We start from the raw sequence: 17,395 nt of genomic DNA on the forward strand, positions 1-17,395 counted from the left end.
AGAGGAGGACAAAGGGCTTAATTAGGAAGGGGAAAAAAGATTATGAGAGAAAACTGGCAGGGAACATAAAAACTGACTGTAAAAGCTTTTATAGATATGTAAAAAGGAAAAGACTGGTAAAGACAAATGTAGGTCCCCTACAGACAGAAACAGGTGAATTAATTATGGGGAGCAAGGACATGGCAGACCAATTGAATAATTACTTTGGTTCTGTCTTCAGTAAGGAGGACATAAATAATCTTCCAGAAATAGTAGGGGACAGAGGGTCCAATGAGATGGAGGAACTGAGCGAAATACATGTTAGTAGGGAAGTGGTGTTAGGTAAATTGAAGGGATTAAAGGCAGATAAATCCCCAGGGCCAGATGGTCTGCATCCCAGAGTGCTTAAGGAAGTAGCCCAAGAAATAGTGGATGCATTAGTGATAATTTTTCAAAACTCGTTAGATTCTGGACTAGTTCCTGAGGATTGGAGGGTGGCTAATGTAACCCCACTTTTTAAAAAAGGAGGGAGAGAGAAACCGGGGAATTATAGACCGGTTAGCCTAACGTCGGCGGTGGGGAAACTGCTGGAGTCAGTTATCAAAGATGTGATAACAGCACATTTGGGAAGTGGTGAAATCATCAGACAAAGTCAGCATGGATTTGTGAAAGGAAAATCATGTCTGACGAATCTCATAGAATTTTTTGAGGATGTAACCAGTAGAGTGGATAGGGGAGAACCAGTGGATGTGGTATATTTGGATTTTCAAAAGGCTTTTGACAAGGTCCCACACAGGAGATTAGTGTGCAAACTTAAAGCACACGGTATTGGGAGTAAGGTATTGATGTGGATAGAGAATTGGTTAGCAGACAGGAAGCAAAGAGTGGGAATAAACGGGACCTTTTCAGAATGGCAGGCAGTGACTAGTGGGGTACCGCAAGGCTCAGTGCTGGGACCCCAGTTGTTTACAATATATATTAATGACTTGGATGAGGGAATTAAATGCAGCATCTCCAAGTTTGCGGATGACACGAAGCTGGGCGGCAGTGTTAGCTGTGAGGAGGACGCTAAGAGGATGCAGGGTGACTTGGATAGGTTGGGTGAGTGGGCAAATTCATGGCAGATGCAATTTAATGTGGATAAATGTGAAGTTATCCACTTTGGTGGCAAAAATAGGAAAACAGATTATTTTCTGAATGGTGGCCGATTCGGAAAAGGGGAGGTGCAACGAGACCTGGGTGTCATTATACACCAGTCATTGAAAGTGGGCATGCAGGTACAGCAGGCAGTGAAAAAGGCGAATGGTATGCTGGCATTTATAGCAAGAGGATTCGAGTACAGGAGCAGGGAGGTACTACTGCAGTTGTACAAGGCCTTGGTGAGACCACATCTGGAGTATTGTGTGCAGTTTTGGTCCCCTAATCTGAGGAAAGACATCCTTGCCATAGAGGGAGTACAAAGAAGGTTCACCAGATTGATTCCTGGGATGGCAGCACTTTCATATGAAGAAAGACTGGATGAACTGGGCTTGTACTCGTTGGAATTTAGAAGATTGAGGGGGGATCTGATTGAAACGTATAAAATCCTAAAGGGATTGGACAGGCTAGATGCAGGAAGATTGTTCCCGATGTTGGGAAAGTCCAGAACGAGGGGTCACAGTTTGAGGATAAAGGGGAAGCCTTTTAGGACTGAGATTAGGAAAAACTTCTTCACACAGAGAGTGGTGAATCTGTGGAATTCTCTGCCACAGGAAACAGTTGAGGCCAGTTCATTGGCTATATTTAAGAGGGAGTTAGATATGGCCCTTGTGGCTACGGGGATCAGTGGGTATGGAGGGAAGGCTGGTGCAGGGTTCTGAGTTGGATGATCAGCCATGAACATAATAAATGGCAGAGCAGGCTCGAAGGGCCGAATGGCCTACTCCTGCACCTATTTTCTATGTTTCTATATTCTAGGAGGCAAATGATCATGATGAAGTTCACATGACAAGCCAATGTAAAATTTACTTCATAGCATTACATTTTGATATGTATATTTCGCTTAAGTGAATTGAAGATTCCCTCTTACTTATTAAATCAGTAAGATTCTGTGCGGATCTCATGGGCCATTTTGCGTAACAAAGATCATGTGAGATTTCATTACAGGTACAAATCGTGCTAATTCTCCATTATAGGTAGGGTAATATATTAGCACTTACCACGCCTCCAACACATCTATCCATATTTCTCTTTGCTATATCTACAAATGAAACAGAAGAAATTGTTGAGAATTTTATTACAGATTATGTCTAATGTATTTTTACATTAAGTGTATTGAATATATAAGTCTTAGGTTATGGTGCATTGGTAGAAATAGTGGGGTGGCAGCAACTAGTGTATAGTGTTCAGATTTGATTAACCTGCTATCCGAAATATATTACTAAACTGAAGAAAGTGCTGGAAAGATTTACAAGAACATTGCTATGACTTGAGAAATTGAGTTATAGGGAGAAGTTGAACAGGTTAGGATATGTTTCCTTGGGGAATAGGAAAATGAAGGGTTATCACGCTACAACTTGAGAGGGAGAACCTAAAGTCAGATGTAGCCGTATTATAGTGCAGTAAAGGGAAGTACAGAGGTATGAGAGAAGAGCTGTCCAAAGTTGATTTGAAGGGGACACTGGCAGAGCAGCAATGGGTGGAGTTTTCGGGAGCAATTCAGAAGGCGAAGGATAGATACACCCCAAAGAAGAGGGAATATTCTAAAGGCAGGATAACGAGGGAAGTGTACTGTAGATTTTCTATGATTCTATGAAAGGAAATTATAGGCCTCTTAGCCTGACCACAATGGTTGGGAAGATGTTGGAGTTGATTGTTAAAGATGTGGTTTTGAGAACTTGGAGACACTTGATAAAATAGGCCAAACTCAGCACAGTTTTCTTTAAGAAAGAACCTTGCGTGACAAATCTATTGAAATTCTTTGACAAAGGAGAACAATTCTTTGACAAAGTATACTTGGATTTTTAGAAGGTCTTTGAGAAGATGCCACATTTGAGGCTTAACAAGATAAGATCCCATGATATTAAAGGAAAGATACTGGCATAGATAGACCACTGGCTGATTGGTAGGTGGCAAAGAGTGGGAATAAAGGGAGATTCTTCTGATTGGCTGCCAGTGACGAATGGTGTTCCACAGGGATCTGTGTTGGGACCACTTCTTTTTATGTTATACGTCACTGATTTGGATGACGGAATTAATAGCTTTGTGGCCAACTATATGGATGATATAAAGATAGGTGGAGGGGTAGGTAGTGTTAAGGAAGTAGGGAGGCTGCAGAACTTAGACTGGGAGTTCCCAATCTTTTACATGCCATGGACCCCAGGTTGTGTACCCTGGACTTAGACAGATTAGGAGAATAGGTAAAGAAATGGCAGATGGAATACAGTGTCAGGAAGTGTATGGTCATGCACTTACTAGAAGGAATAAAAGCACAGACTACTTTCTAAACATAGTCATACTTTATTGATCCCGGGGGAAATTGGTTTTCGTTACAGTTACACCATAAATAATTAAATAGTAATAAAACCATAAATAATTAAATAGTAATATGTAAATTATGCCAGGAAATAAGTCCAGGACCAGCCTATTGGCTCAGGGTGCCTGACCCTCCAAGGGAGGAGTTGTAAAGTTTGATGGCCACAGGCAGGAATGACTTCCTATGACGCTCCGTGCTGCATCTCGGTGGAATGAGTCTCTGGCTGAATGTACTCCTGTGCCCAACCAGTACATTATGTAGTGGATGGGAGACATTGTCCAAGATGGCATGCAAACAAGGAGAAAATCAAAAATCCAAGGTGCAAAGTGAATTGGAAGTCCTCATGTAGGTTAATTTGCAGGATGAGTCAGTGGTGAGGAAGGCAAGTGCAATGTTAGCATTCATTTGGAGAGGACTAGAATGTAAAAGCAAGGATGTAATGCTGAGTGCTGAGTCTTCATAAGGCACTGGTGGGCTTCATTTGGAGTATTATGAGCAGTTTTGGGCCCATTATTTAAGAAAGGATGTGCTGATGCTGGAGAGGTTTCAGAGGCGGTTCACAAGAATGATTCTGTGAAGGAACGGGTTATTGTACGCGGAGCTATTGATGGCTCTGGGCCTTTACTTGACAGAATTTAGAAGAATGGGGGGGGTGATGTCACTGAAACCTATCAAATGTTGAAAGCCTTAGATAGAGTAGATGTGGAGAGAATGGTTTCTATAGTGGGGAGGTGTAGGACCAGAGGGCACAGCCTCAGAATAAAAGGACGTCCATTTAGAACAGAGATGGGGGGGGGGGGGGTGGAATTCTTTAGCCAGTGGTGGTGAATCTGTGGAATTTGTTGCGATTGGCAGCTGTGGAGACCAGATCATTGTGTGTACTTAATAGAAACATAGAAAATAGGTGCAGGAGTAGGCCATTCGGCCCTTCGAGCCTGCACCACCATTTATTATAATCGGAGGCTGATAAATTCTTGATTACTTAGGTCATGAAAGGTTATGGGAAGAAGGCAGGGGGATATGGTTGAGAGGGAAATGGAACAGACATGATGAAATGGTGGAGCAGACTCGATGGGCCAGATGGCCTAATTCTGCTCCTATGTATTATGGTTTTAAAGAAGTATATAAAATCATGATGGCATAGATAGAGAGAATGCACTCAAATCTTTTCTTCTCCACACAGAGCAGAGGTGTTGGCCATGGAGGAATTAAATTATGGAAGGAACAAAAAACTTGAATGGATCAAGGACAGTGGAAGCAAACAAACTAATTGCCTCTGTTCTTGCCATGATGTTGATGGATATGCAGGCAGCCATTGCTCTACATCCTCCATTTCGTGGACTGAAGTTGCTTGGCTTGATTAAGTTTTTAAGTGGACACAATGATGCCCTAGGTAATCTGCAGAACTTGAGATCATTTCCAAATAAGAAGTTATTTGTGAAGTGTTCTTTGGTTGAACATAACATGCAAGTTTCTGAATGTTGGGGTCTGTGTCTGCCTGTGTGATTCGAGTTGATTACTGATTGAGAACAGAGAGCCATAAATTAGCAATGTCAGTTCTCACTTACAGAAGTAAGGCAATAAACTGATGCTGGCTTGGATGACCCATAGCCAATGACATTGAAATGTAACATTTGAACTAGTAAGGAATGAACATAAAAGCAGAGGTTTTCGGATACAAGATAGTGGTAACTTCTATCAGAGATTCACCATCTCAAGGAAGATAACCCATGCCAGGGGCTGGAAGAAGGATCGATCATCTGGCCAATGGGAGACCCCGTCCCATTTTGGTATTATAATTTGGGCAAGTGGTCTGAATGAGTATTGGTACAGGGAGAACAGTAGAATTCATGGTCTAAGCTGTTGGCTTGGGGTCAAAATAGTTACGTTGTTGTTTGGGTAGACACAATAACGTGCAAGCTACGGTTAATTAAGAGTTGCATAGTGAGTTTCCTAACCTAGTTTCATTGATGAATGGCCAACAGGGGAATCAAGAAGTAGAGACATAGATTCAAGGCAAGGGGGGAAAGATTTAACAGGAGCTTGACTGGCATTTTTTGTTAGAAATTGAAGGTGATACATGTGGATGAGCTGCCAGAGGAAGTAGTTGAGGCAGGCACAATAACAACTTTTAAAATACGGTTGCACAGGTACAGGGATAGGAAAGGTTTATAAGTTTATGGTCCACATACAGACAAATGGGATTAACTTGGATGGTCATCTTCGTTGGCATGGATCAGTCTGACCAAATGCTGTTTCCATGTTGTATGACTCTATGAATCTATGTTATTTGACAGCACCAGTCCACTGTACAAAAATGGTACAGTGATTCATCATTCAAATAAATGAAATGGTCCGACATTCTTGTGCTTGCTTGGAAGATACAAACCAGGAATGTCTCATTGTGTTGGTCTTTGATTCGATAAATGTTATTTACTACCCAATTAACTCATGGGCATTGAAAATTTCACATTTCCTTCAGGTTTCAATAGTATTAAACAAAAAGCTGTTTAGACTCTATCCCTATATTTCTCCCCTTTATCTAATTGGACAGTGATAGTTTCCTGCCCGGTTTACTTAGATCCTTATAGCTTTTCAATTTTCCTATTCCTCTCCCACCGAAGTGTGGTGTATGGTATCACAGCATTTTGATGGTTTATAATAAATTCTCAGCCATTCCAAAAGAATGACTACTCAAAAAGATACAAAGAAACACAGAAAAAGAACCAGAGAGACAAGAATCATAACAACAATTCAAAAAATAAGGAATCACATCTATGATCATGCCAACTCCGAATTTGTACTGCCAGTGCAAAAATAGAGTAATCTGACAAAGACTAACAACTTTTGGAAGATATTTTATAAGTTTGGAACATAACAACTGTATTTGGAAAATTTAAAATATGGCAATTTTGCATGGATGAAAAAATGAGCTTGCTCATCGTACTCTTGGAGTATAGCTCAGTAATTATGAATTCAAATATCATCATAGCAAATTGTGAAAATTAACTCAATTACTATGGACTGACAAGAACAAGATAACCATGAATTCTGCCAGTAACAAAATTCAACAAGTGCAGTAATGTTTTTCAGAAAAGGTGCCAGCTTTTTCTTCAAACCCAAAATATGTAATTACCTTGTAAAGCACATAGAGTAATTAGACATGGACAGAAAGTGTATTCTTGCCAGGGTTTAAATGTATAAACATGGTGTATCTATCTATCAAAGAACAGTAATATCAAAGAAATCTTACTTTGATTTTTCCAATCATACCTAAAAATTCCGCAGATGAATTTCTGCAGTGTAGAAACATGGGTAATTTAGTTGCTTCTGCCAGGTCAAATTGCTTTTCAAAGTATCTGAAAGAAAAAAGTATAGCCTTATTGTTTTGTTACAAATTTAAAAAGTTCAAAAGAACCTCAGTTTATTCAATCTTAACGTTAGCTATTTCTTGTTGATATACTAAAGTGAACGTACTAAACTCAGGTTGGAGGAGAAACACCTCATATACCGTCTAGGTTGTCTCCAGCCCCTTGGTATGAACATAGAATTCTCCAGCTTCCAGTAATTCCCTCCCCCCCCGATGTCACTCTGCCCCCTCCCCCAGCTGCCTATCACCTCCCTCATGGTTCCGCCTCCTTCTACTACCCATTGTGTTTTCCCCCTACTCTTTCTTCACCTTTCCTGCCTATCACCTCCCTGCCTCCCTTCCCCCACCCCTTTATCTTTCCCCTTACTGTTTTTCACCTGGAACCTACCAGCCTTCTCCTCCCCACCTTCCCCCCACTTTCTTTACAGGGCCTCTGCCCCTTCCCTCTACAGTCCTGACAAAGGGTTCCGGACTGGAACGTCGACCTATCTTTTCCGACCTGCTGAGTTCCTCCAGTGTGTTGTGAGTGTTGAAAGTGAATGTACTCTAGGATTTCAGGAAATAATTTCAAAAGTTAAAAAGTACTGTCCTTTCACTCTCTGTCCCATTCGTGGAATAAATGAGATTGAGATCCCCAATCACAAATACTTAAGCTGAATCAATGTTTGGCTTTTGTACGTTACACAGGGAAAACAATTGAAATCAACATCTTTTATGTTACAATGAAAAATTAAGAGCATTTCATTCATCCCATATAAATACTTTTTCTTGCTGCTGAGCAAATGATCCTCAAAATGCTTTGTATTTCAGAGTTTTATTTGCTTAAAATTGAAAATATTAATTAAAATGTAAGCCAAATGTTAATTTAACACGATAAAGAATGTATTTGATGCACCAAGTAATAATAATATCCTCTAGGCTTTACTCTGTAACATCTGTAGCTTGTATGTTTGGTTTTAATAAAGGAGATTTCTCAGTTTTATCCCGTGAAAAAGACTTAGACCCATAACAGTGTCAATCACAAAAACCTTTCCGTCCAGCATTCCCTAGAACCATCTCCCAATTCCTGATTTGCTGACACAACATTTCCAAGTTGAACAACATAGCTCCGTATCTTTAGCCCAAGCCCAAACATGCTAAAAGCCTATCAGACGGTTCTTACAGAACTGCTAAAATGAATACCTACAGCATAGCAGTAAAAATCTTAAACAGGGCATTACGCTCTCCCTCGCCAAAAATAGTTACGTCGTCATGCTCCACGACTGAATTTAACTTCCATCGGTCTAAGCAGGTGCTCCAAACATTTTCAACCTCCCCTGGTGCTAATCTGTGAGACGTTTCGGAAAGGGGCGTCCTCGGTCACTCCAATAGTGTGGCAAGTACTTCTGGAGTAACCAAGGAGTTTTCTACTTGTCAGCATAATCATCCCATAAGTATAATCATCAGTATAATCACTTAGCATTCCAGTATAATCTCCTTTTCCATTCCTTGGACATTCCGGGAAATTTGGGGGTTCCTGTCATCAAAGCTACTCCTCCAGAACATAACATGACAGGTATAGACTGGGTGTACCAGACAGTTCCTTGTTTCTGCTCATCATCCTGCTTAGGAGGAACCTGCACCTTCTCAAAAGCAGCTTTGAACACAGGGTGAATGGACGAAGTTTTCAAAAAGTTCTCTCCATTTCTCACTTTGCACGCTCCCTTGAGCCTTTTCACAATGGCAGTATTTGTTTCCACTAGAATGGAAGTTCCATCCTTTGTAATCAGATGTGGGCAGACCAACACTGGTGTGTCAATACTCCGTCATCTGCTTCCGAAAATTCCAGCTTCAATGACAGGTAATAATATGGGTACTCATCAGTACTAAGCTCCCGAATCTTGGATGGCTCAAGGGCAGGAATGGTTACTTAGCATGCCAGGTTTTAGATCTTTCAGACAGGGAGGGAGGCAAAAGAGGTGGGGGCGTGGCACTGCTGATCAGAGGTAGTGTCACGGCTGCAGAAAAGGAGGAAGTCATAGAGGGATTGTCTACCGAGTCTCTGTGGGTGGAAGTTAGGAACAGGAAGGGGTCAATAACTCTACTAGGTGTTTATTATAGACCACCCAATAGTAACAGGGACATCAAGGAGCAGATAGGGAGACAGATTCTGTAAAGGTGTAATAATAAGTGTCGTGGTGGGAGATTTTAATTTCCCCCATACTGATTGGCATCTTCCGAGAGCAAGGGGTTTAGATGGGGTGGAGTTTGTTAGGAGTGTTCAGGATCGCTTCCTGACACAACATGTAGATAAGCCTACAAAACAAGAGCCTGTACTTGATCTGGTATTGGGAAATGAACCTGGTCAAGTGTCAGGTCTCTCAAGTAAGAGAGCATTTTGGAGATAGTGATCACAATTCTATCTCCTTTACCATAGCATTGGAGAAGAATGGGAACAGACAAGTTAGGGAAATGTTTTATTGGAGTAAGGGGAAATATGAGGCTATCAGGCAGGAACTTGGAAGCACAAGTTGGAAACAGATGTTCTCAGGGAAATGTGCGGAAGAAATGTGGCAAATGTTCAGGGCATATTTGCATGGGGTTCTGAGCAGGTACGTTCTAATGGGACATGGAAAGGATGGTAGGGTACAAGATCCGTGGTGTACAAAGCTGTTGTAAATCTAGTCAAGAAGAAAAGAAGAGCTTACGAAAGGTTCAAAAAACTAGGTAATGATAGGAATCTTGAAGATTATAAGGCTAGCAGGAAGGAGCTTAAGAATGAAATTAGGAGAGCCAGAAGGGGCCCTGAGAAGGCCTTGGCAGACAGGATTAAGGAAAACCCCAAGGCATTCTACAAGTACGTCAAGAGCAAGAGGATAAGACATGACAGAATAGGACCAATCAAGTGACAGTGGAAAAGTGTGTATGGAACAGGAGGAAATAGCAAAGGTACTTAATGAATACTTCGCTTCGGTATTCACTATGGAAAAGGATCTTGGCAATTGTAGGGATGAGTTGCAGTGGACTGAAAAGCTTGAGCATGTAGATATTAAGGAAGAGGATGTGCTGGAGATTTTGGAAAGCATCAAGTTGGATAAGTCACTGGGACCAGACGGGATGTACCCCAGGCTACTGTGAGAAGCGAGGGAGGAGATTGCTGAGCCTCTGGCAATGATCTTTGCATCATCAATGAGGATGGGATAGGTTCCAGAGGATTGGAGGGTTACGGATGTTGTTCTCTTATTCAAGAAAGGGAGTAGGGATAGCCCAGGAAATTATAGGCCAATGAGTCTTACTTCAGTGGTTGGTAGGGTGATGGAGAAGATCCTGAGAGGCAGGATTTATGATCATTTGGGGAGGCATAATATGATTAGGAGTAGTCAGCATAGCTTTGTCAAAGGCAGGTCGTGCCTTCCGAGCCTGATTGAATTTTTTGAGGATGTGACTAAACACATTGATGAAGGTAGAGCCATAGAGGTAGTGTGTATGGATTTCAGCAAGACATTTGATAAGGTACCCCATGCAAAGTTTATTGAGAAAGTAAGGAGGCATGGGATCCAAGGAGATATTGCCTTGTGGATCCAGAACTGGCTTGCCCACAGAAGGCAAAGAGTAGTTGTAGACGGGTCATATTCTGCATGGAGGCCGGTGTCCAGTGGTGTGCCTCAGGGATCTGTTCTGGGACCCCTACTCCGGATGAGGAAGTGGATTTGCTGATGACACAAAGGTTGGGAGTGTTGTGGATAGTGTGGAGGGCTGTTGGAGGTTACAATGGGACATTGATAGGATGAAAAACTGGGCTGAAAAGTGGCAGATGGATTTCAACCCAGATAAGTGTGAGGTGGTTGATTTTGGTAGGTCAAATATGATGGCAGAATATAGTGTTAATGGTAAGACTCTTGGCAGTGTAGAGGATCAGAGGGATCTTGGGGTCCGAGTCCATAGGACATTCAAAGCTGCTACTCAGGTTGGTTAAGAAGGCATACAGTGCATTGACCTTCATCAATCGTGGGATTGAGTTTAAGAGCCGAGAGGTAACGTTGCAGCTATACAGGACGCTGGTCAGACCCCACTTGGAGTTCTGTGCTCAATTCTGGTCATCTCACTACAGGAAGGATGTGGAAACCATAGAAAGGGTGCAGAGGAGATTTACAAGGATGTTGCCTGGATTGGGGAGCATGCCTTATGAGAATAGATTGAGTGAACTCAGCCTTTTCTCCTTGGAGCAACAGAGAATGAGAGGTGACCTGATCCATGTGTACAAGATAATGAGAGGCATTGATCGTGTGGATAGTCAAGAGGCTTTTCCCCAGGGCTGAAATGGCTAGCATGAGAGGGCATAGTTTTAAGGTGCTTGGAAGCAGGTACAGAGGAGATGCCAAGGGTAAGTTTTTCTCCCCTGCAGAGAGTGGTGAGTGCATGGAATGGGCTGCTGGCGGCAGTGGTAGAGGCAGAAACGATAGGGTCTTTTAAGAGTCTCCTGGATGGCTACATGGAGCTTAGAAAAATAGAGGGTTATAGGTAAAGCCTAGGTAGTTCGAAGGTAGGGACATGTTTGGCACAGCTTTGTCCGCCGAAGGGCCCGTATTGTGCTGTAAGTTTTCTATGTTTCTATTACAGTTAACCCAGTCCAAATGTGCACATAAGTTGGAGCTCATCTTGAAGTTGTCTTTAACTCGCATGCTGGACCCACGGTCTGCATGAAAGCACACACTTTCGTAACGTTGCTCAAAATCCATCTTGGACAAATGAGCTCCCCCACGGGAGAATTGTCCTTCCTCCTTGAAGCCACTCATCTGCACAAAGCACCCTGTGCAACAGGGATGGCATCTTCAGCCATCTTCCCTTCCATCTTTTCCCAGCTCCCACGAAAAAGACTTCAACCACGCAAAAACCTCCCCGCCTAGTATTCTCTAGAACCTTCCTTTAATTCCACCATCCTGATTGGCCGACGCAAAATTCCTAACTTGAACAACATAGCCCCTTATCTTTAGCTCAAACCCAAACATGTTAAAAGCAGAACAGAGTGCTCTTACAGAAATAATAAAAATAAAATACCTCCAGCATAGCAGTAAAATTCTTAACCAGGGCATAATATATATATTTGCCAATGGCACAACTATTGTTGGCAGAATTTCAAATGGTGACAAGGAGCCATACAGAAGAGAGATACATCAGCTGTTTGGGTGGTTCTGCAACAACAATCTTGCATTCAACGTCAATAAGACTAGGGAAATGATTGTGGACTTCAGGAAAGGGAAGTCGTCGGAACACACACCAGTCCTCATCGAGGGATCAGCAATGGAAATGGTGAGCAGATTCAAGTTTCTGGGTGTCAACATCTCTGAATATCTATCCTGGGCCCAAAGTACTGATGCAATTACAAAGGAAGCACAAAAGCAGCTTCATTTCATTAGGAGTTTGCGGGGACTTGGTATGTCACCAAAAACACATGCAAATTTCTATAGATATACTGTGGAGAGCATTCTAACTGGTTACATCACCATCTGGTATGGAGGGACCACTGGATAGAAAAAGATTGCCCAGGACTTATCTGATATTTTCTATTTTCAGGTAAGGTGGGGAGGGTAACGATAAAAACACCTTGCGATTATGCAGTAGGTACCTTGCCTTAAAATTGTTTCAGACATTTTGCACAGAGTGAATTAATAGGGTCCAATTAATGTTTCATAATTCATAGGCAAAGATAAAATGTAAAAATGTAGTCATAGAATTGTACATGACTGTGTGGCTAGGCATAGCTCAAATGCCATCCATAAATTTGCTGATGATACAACCATTGTTGGCAGAATCTCAGATGGTGACGAGAGGGTGTACAGGAGTGAGATATATCAGCTAGTTGAGCGGTGTCATAGCAACAACCTTGCACTCAAGGTCAGCAAGACCGAAGAGCTGATTATGGACTTCAGAGAGGGTAAGAGAATGGAACACAAACCAATCTTCACAAGAGATCAGAAGTGGAGAGAGTGAGTATTTTCAAGCTCCTGGGTGTCAATATTTCTGAGGACCTAACCTGGTCCCAACATACTGATGGAGCTATAAAGAAGGCAAGACAGCAGCCATATTTCATTAGCAGTTTGAGGAGATTTGACTTGTCGTCTAAAACACGCAAAAACATCTATAGATGTACCATGGAGAGCATATGACTGGCTGCATCACTGTCATAAACTGCAGAGAGTTGTAAAATTAGTCAGCTCCATCATGGGTACTAGCCTCAGTAGTATCCAAGATTTGGCCTATCGTGTCTGCTCCTCCATTTCATCATGCTGATCTAACTTTCCTCTCAGCCCCAATCTTCTGCCTTCACCCTATATCCTTTCATTCCCTGACTAATCAAGAATTCATCAACCTCTGCCTTAAATATACATCAAGACTTGGCCTCCACAGCTGCCTGTGGTAAAGAATTCCACAGATTCACCACTCTCTGGCTAAAGAAATTCCTCTTCATCTCTGTTCTAAAAGAACACCCCTCTATTCTGAGGCAGTCTCCTCTGGTCTTAGACTCTCCCACCATCAGAAACATCCTCTCTACATCCACACCTCTATGAAGACCTTTCACCATTCAATAGGTTTAGCCATGCTAGGATCTTTCCTGTAATACCAAGGGCTCATAGCTTGTTAAGAAGCCTCATGTGTGGCACCTTGTCAAAGGCCTTCCAAGTACACAACAACAACTGATTCCCCTTTGTATGTCCTGCTTGTTACTTCTTCGAAGAATTCCAACAGATTTGTCAGGCATGATTTTCTGTTGAGGAAACCACTCTGACTTTGGCCTATTTTATCCTGTGCCTTCAACTACCCTGAGACCTCATCCTCAATAATAGACTCCAACATCTTCCCAACCACAGAGTTCACACTAACTGACCTGTAGTTTCCTTTCTTCTGCTCCCTCCCTTCTTGAAGAGTTGAGTGACATTTGCAATTTTCTAGTCCTCTGGAACCATTCCAGAATCTTGTGATTCTTGAAAGATCATTACTAATACCTCCATAATCTCTTCAGCCACCTCCTTCAGAACTCTGGGGTGTACACCATCTGGTCCAAGTGACTTATCTACCTTCAGACCTTTCAGTTTTCTGAGAACCTTCTGTCTGGTTATGGTAACTTCACACACTTCATGCCCCCCTAACACCTGGAACTTCCACTATACTGCTGGTGTCATATATGTGTGTGTGTTACATTGTACTGCAGCTGCAAAGTTAACAAATTTCAAAGCATATGCTGGTGCTATTAAACCTGATTCTGATGTGGCCTGTCAACCTTCAGGAAATTACAACAGAAAAAAAAGTAGAGGGAAAACACTGAGTCAAAATTTGGAATATCCTCTAAGCCTTCAGAGCTAAGGAAGTCCCAGACAATACTGGGAAAATTAATCTCACTCACTTCAGTAAGGGATGACAAACTTTTTTCTTTCACAATTTTCCATAAGTTGTCTCCTTATCCGTTTATATGCTAATTAATTTGTCCAAAATGCACTTAAAATTTACCACTATTTCAGATCAAAAGGCATTATTGAACAAACCTTGCCAAGAGAGACTAATGGTATATGATCCACATGTCCCCATGGAGTGCTTGATAACTTTATCAGTGGGACATAACTAACAATTCAGTTTTTGCATCCCTATCACGACCACTGCAAACTTCAGCACTGAAAATGCATAAACTGTGTCCACATGAAAGCAGAGCTCAGGTTGGACTGTGGCCAAGGCCCTTTTTATGACTGGGAACAATGTGATGGTGATGAGGGGAAATTTGAGATTCTGGCAATATTTTGATATCAATGATGATGGCAATGGAGGGGTAACCGATCAAGAGGATGAGGGGGAAATATGGTCATGGGTGGTCTGGAGGCACGAGTGGTATGCTGTGCTCAAATTGTCTGGTGGTATTGGGAAATTCCTTTCTTCTTAACCGTTGGGAAAACTGAGTTGTTCCAGGAGTGCCAGACAACTACATTCTACAAAATGGTGCAAGATCTGCAATGATCCCAGTGGAATGTCGTCAAAGGAATAACGTCGTCCTGTGCAATGTGATGCAGAAAGTCAAGGGAACAAGGATGGTTCATACCCAGTTAATTGTCTGGAGTGACACAGAACAGTCTGGAAATGATTGTTTCCTTGTTTCATTCAGAAGAAAAATATTGCTTTTCAACTGTACAATGTTGTAGAAATGCTTAGTGATTGAATCTTAAACAATGAAAACTCAACTGAGACTACTTATGGCATACTAAAAGAACCATGGATACATCCTCCCACTGAGACCAATTGGTTAATTCCACCCAAAAAATAAAATGCACTTGAGAACAACTTACAAATAACCACAACAGAAATTGTTTAAATATTTCCACAAACCATTTTTTGATGAACAGATTTTGCTCACTACCATTTCAAGGAACATAATTTGATGAATTATCCATGATTTATTGAACTTACATTTCACAATAAAAAATGTAATTTTCAGCACAAAACACTGTGGTAACATTGACATATTGTACAACAGTAGCAAAAGATCATTTAACAACACTGCTTGCTTTTCTGGGTGAAGATTGTTCCTAGCCATTAATACATGTTTTTAAGTTATGACTTAGAAAGAAAACTGGGGAGGGCTGAGAACAAGATATCACTGGATGTGGTTCAAACAAAAAAAGAATACTTACTTTAACTGTATCTCTTTTGGACAGAATTCCAATCTGTCAAAATCTATGAAAATTAAAATACAACAATCATTCAAAAGTCTTCTGTCATAGTCTATTTACAGAAGCTATTAAATGGTTATTTTCATTACAAAATAGACCAAAATTATCACTTGATTTTATTTTTAGTTAAACTTACCCAAGCCACACTCGCCAATGGCCACTACTTTCCGTTTGTTTTCTGTGGCCAATGTTTTCAGGTCACTCAAATACTGCTCTGGGTTATTCTGCTCAAATTCACCACACCGTGTGGGGTGACAGCCAACTGTACTGTAGAAAATATCTTTGAACCAGCAAAATGAAAAAGAAATTGTCAGTGTACTTGCACCAACCATTTATCATGGCAACAGACAGACTGTGTATACATAGCTTACACTCCCTAGTGATGAGCAGGTTAATGGCTGGAATTAACAAGATAAGTGCAGCTACTCCTGCAGCTGTACAGTACATTTTCCAAAAGAAATAGTAAAACAGAACAAATTTTAAGTTACCACTTGTCTTTGCCAGTTCCACTGCATCTGTACTATCTTGCAAACTGCCTCCTGTAATCATGAACTGAAAATTAAAACAAATCATTAGGCAAGGCAAACCTTAAATGTATATATAGTTGAAGTCAGAAGTTTACATACTCCTTAGCCAAATACATTTAAACTCAGTTTTTCACAATTCCTGACATTTAATCCTAGAAAACATTCCCTGTCTTAGGTCAGTTAGGATCACTATTTTATTTTAAGAATGTGAAATGTCAGAATAATAGTAGAGAGAAGGATTTATTTCAGCTTTTATTTCTTTCACCATTTTCCCAGTGGGTCAGAAGTTTACATGCACTTTGTTAGTATTTGGTAGCATTGCCTTTAAATTGTTTAACTTGGGTCAAATGTTTTGGGTAGCCTTCCACAAGCTTCTCACAGTAAATTGCTGGAACTTTGTTCCATTCCTCCAGACAGAACTGGTGTAACTGAGTCAGGTTTGTAGGCCTCCTTGCTCGCACACGCTTTTTCAGTTCTGCCCACAAATTTTCTGCTTTATTTCTGCTCATTTATTATGTTTATTATGGTAACTAGTCACATCAGTGGGTGCGTGGTAGAAACTAAGGCAATAAGTTGCGTATTCTTGCCTATTTCACGGCAGTTTGTAGCATGGGACCGGCTGAAGTTGTATCTTTTGCTGACTGCTGAAATAACACAACGCTGAATCATGCTTAGCTCACATTTGGGTACATCTAAGTTCATTGCTTCAAAATTGCATGTTTACTAATAAAGGATCAAATAAAGGATGACTCTTTGGAACAATTATTGGAGCTGGGGGCGGGTCATGCAAGTACAACAACTCTGTAGCAGTCGCAGGCTAGTGGCAATTGTTTTCGTTTGGTTTTGCTGCTGCATTCTGTCAGTAGAAGTTTTCTTTCTGTCTCAATCTTTTTATTAGCAAAAGTTTTCGACAGTTATACTTAATGAACACTAAGAATATGGACATGTCCATGCAATTATAAGCACTGCAGCCTGGAGTAGTTTGTGGCAAGTAACTACATTTTGTTGATTCATGCTGTTTGTTTGGGTTTAAAACAGCTTTGAATAGTCAGCATTGTTGTGTCAAACTAAGTTGGACTGAAAAACTGTATAGTGGTGTTTGCCTGAAGTGTTCGACTACTTGGTTCTGTTGAAAATCTTAAGAATTGAATTGCTTCCATTGTTAAAGGCCGAATTGAATTTGCCTTTGTTTGTCTGGTTTGTGCATTTGGAAAATAACATGAGTTCAGCTGGAAGCAGTGCCCTTGATGCCAAGACTAAGAGACTAAACAAACATACAATGTTGAAGGCCAGTTTATTTGAGGAAATTAAA

At 41.2% G+C, this 17,395-nt stretch overlaps 1 protein-coding gene across 3 annotated transcripts in view; it reads right to left on the bottom strand.

The window, feature by feature from the left end:
- The window catches only part of tatdn1 (TatD DNase domain containing 1), a 91,564-nt gene that overhangs the window by 45,467 nt on the left and 28,702 nt on the right, over positions 1–17,395 (bottom strand). For all 3 annotated transcript variants that reach the window (XM_072255539.1, XM_072255553.1, XM_072255547.1), the window contains 5 exons: positions 16,045–16,108; positions 15,693–15,836; positions 15,518–15,560; positions 6,767–6,852; positions 2,178–2,218 (listed from right to left, as the gene is read on the bottom strand). In XM_072255539.1, coding sequence (XP_072111640.1) covers positions 2,178–2,218; positions 6,767–6,852; positions 15,518–15,560; positions 15,693–15,836; positions 16,045–16,108 — 378 coding nt within the window. The remainder of the gene's footprint in view (positions 1–2,177; positions 2,219–6,766; positions 6,853–15,517; positions 15,561–15,692; positions 15,837–16,044; positions 16,109–17,395) is intronic.

This window comes from Mobula birostris, chromosome 1, assembly GCF_030028105.1.
Source record: "Mobula birostris isolate sMobBir1 chromosome 1, sMobBir1.hap1, whole genome shotgun sequence".
Classification (NCBI taxonomy): Eukaryota; Metazoa; Chordata; class Chondrichthyes; order Myliobatiformes; family Myliobatidae; genus Mobula; species Mobula birostris.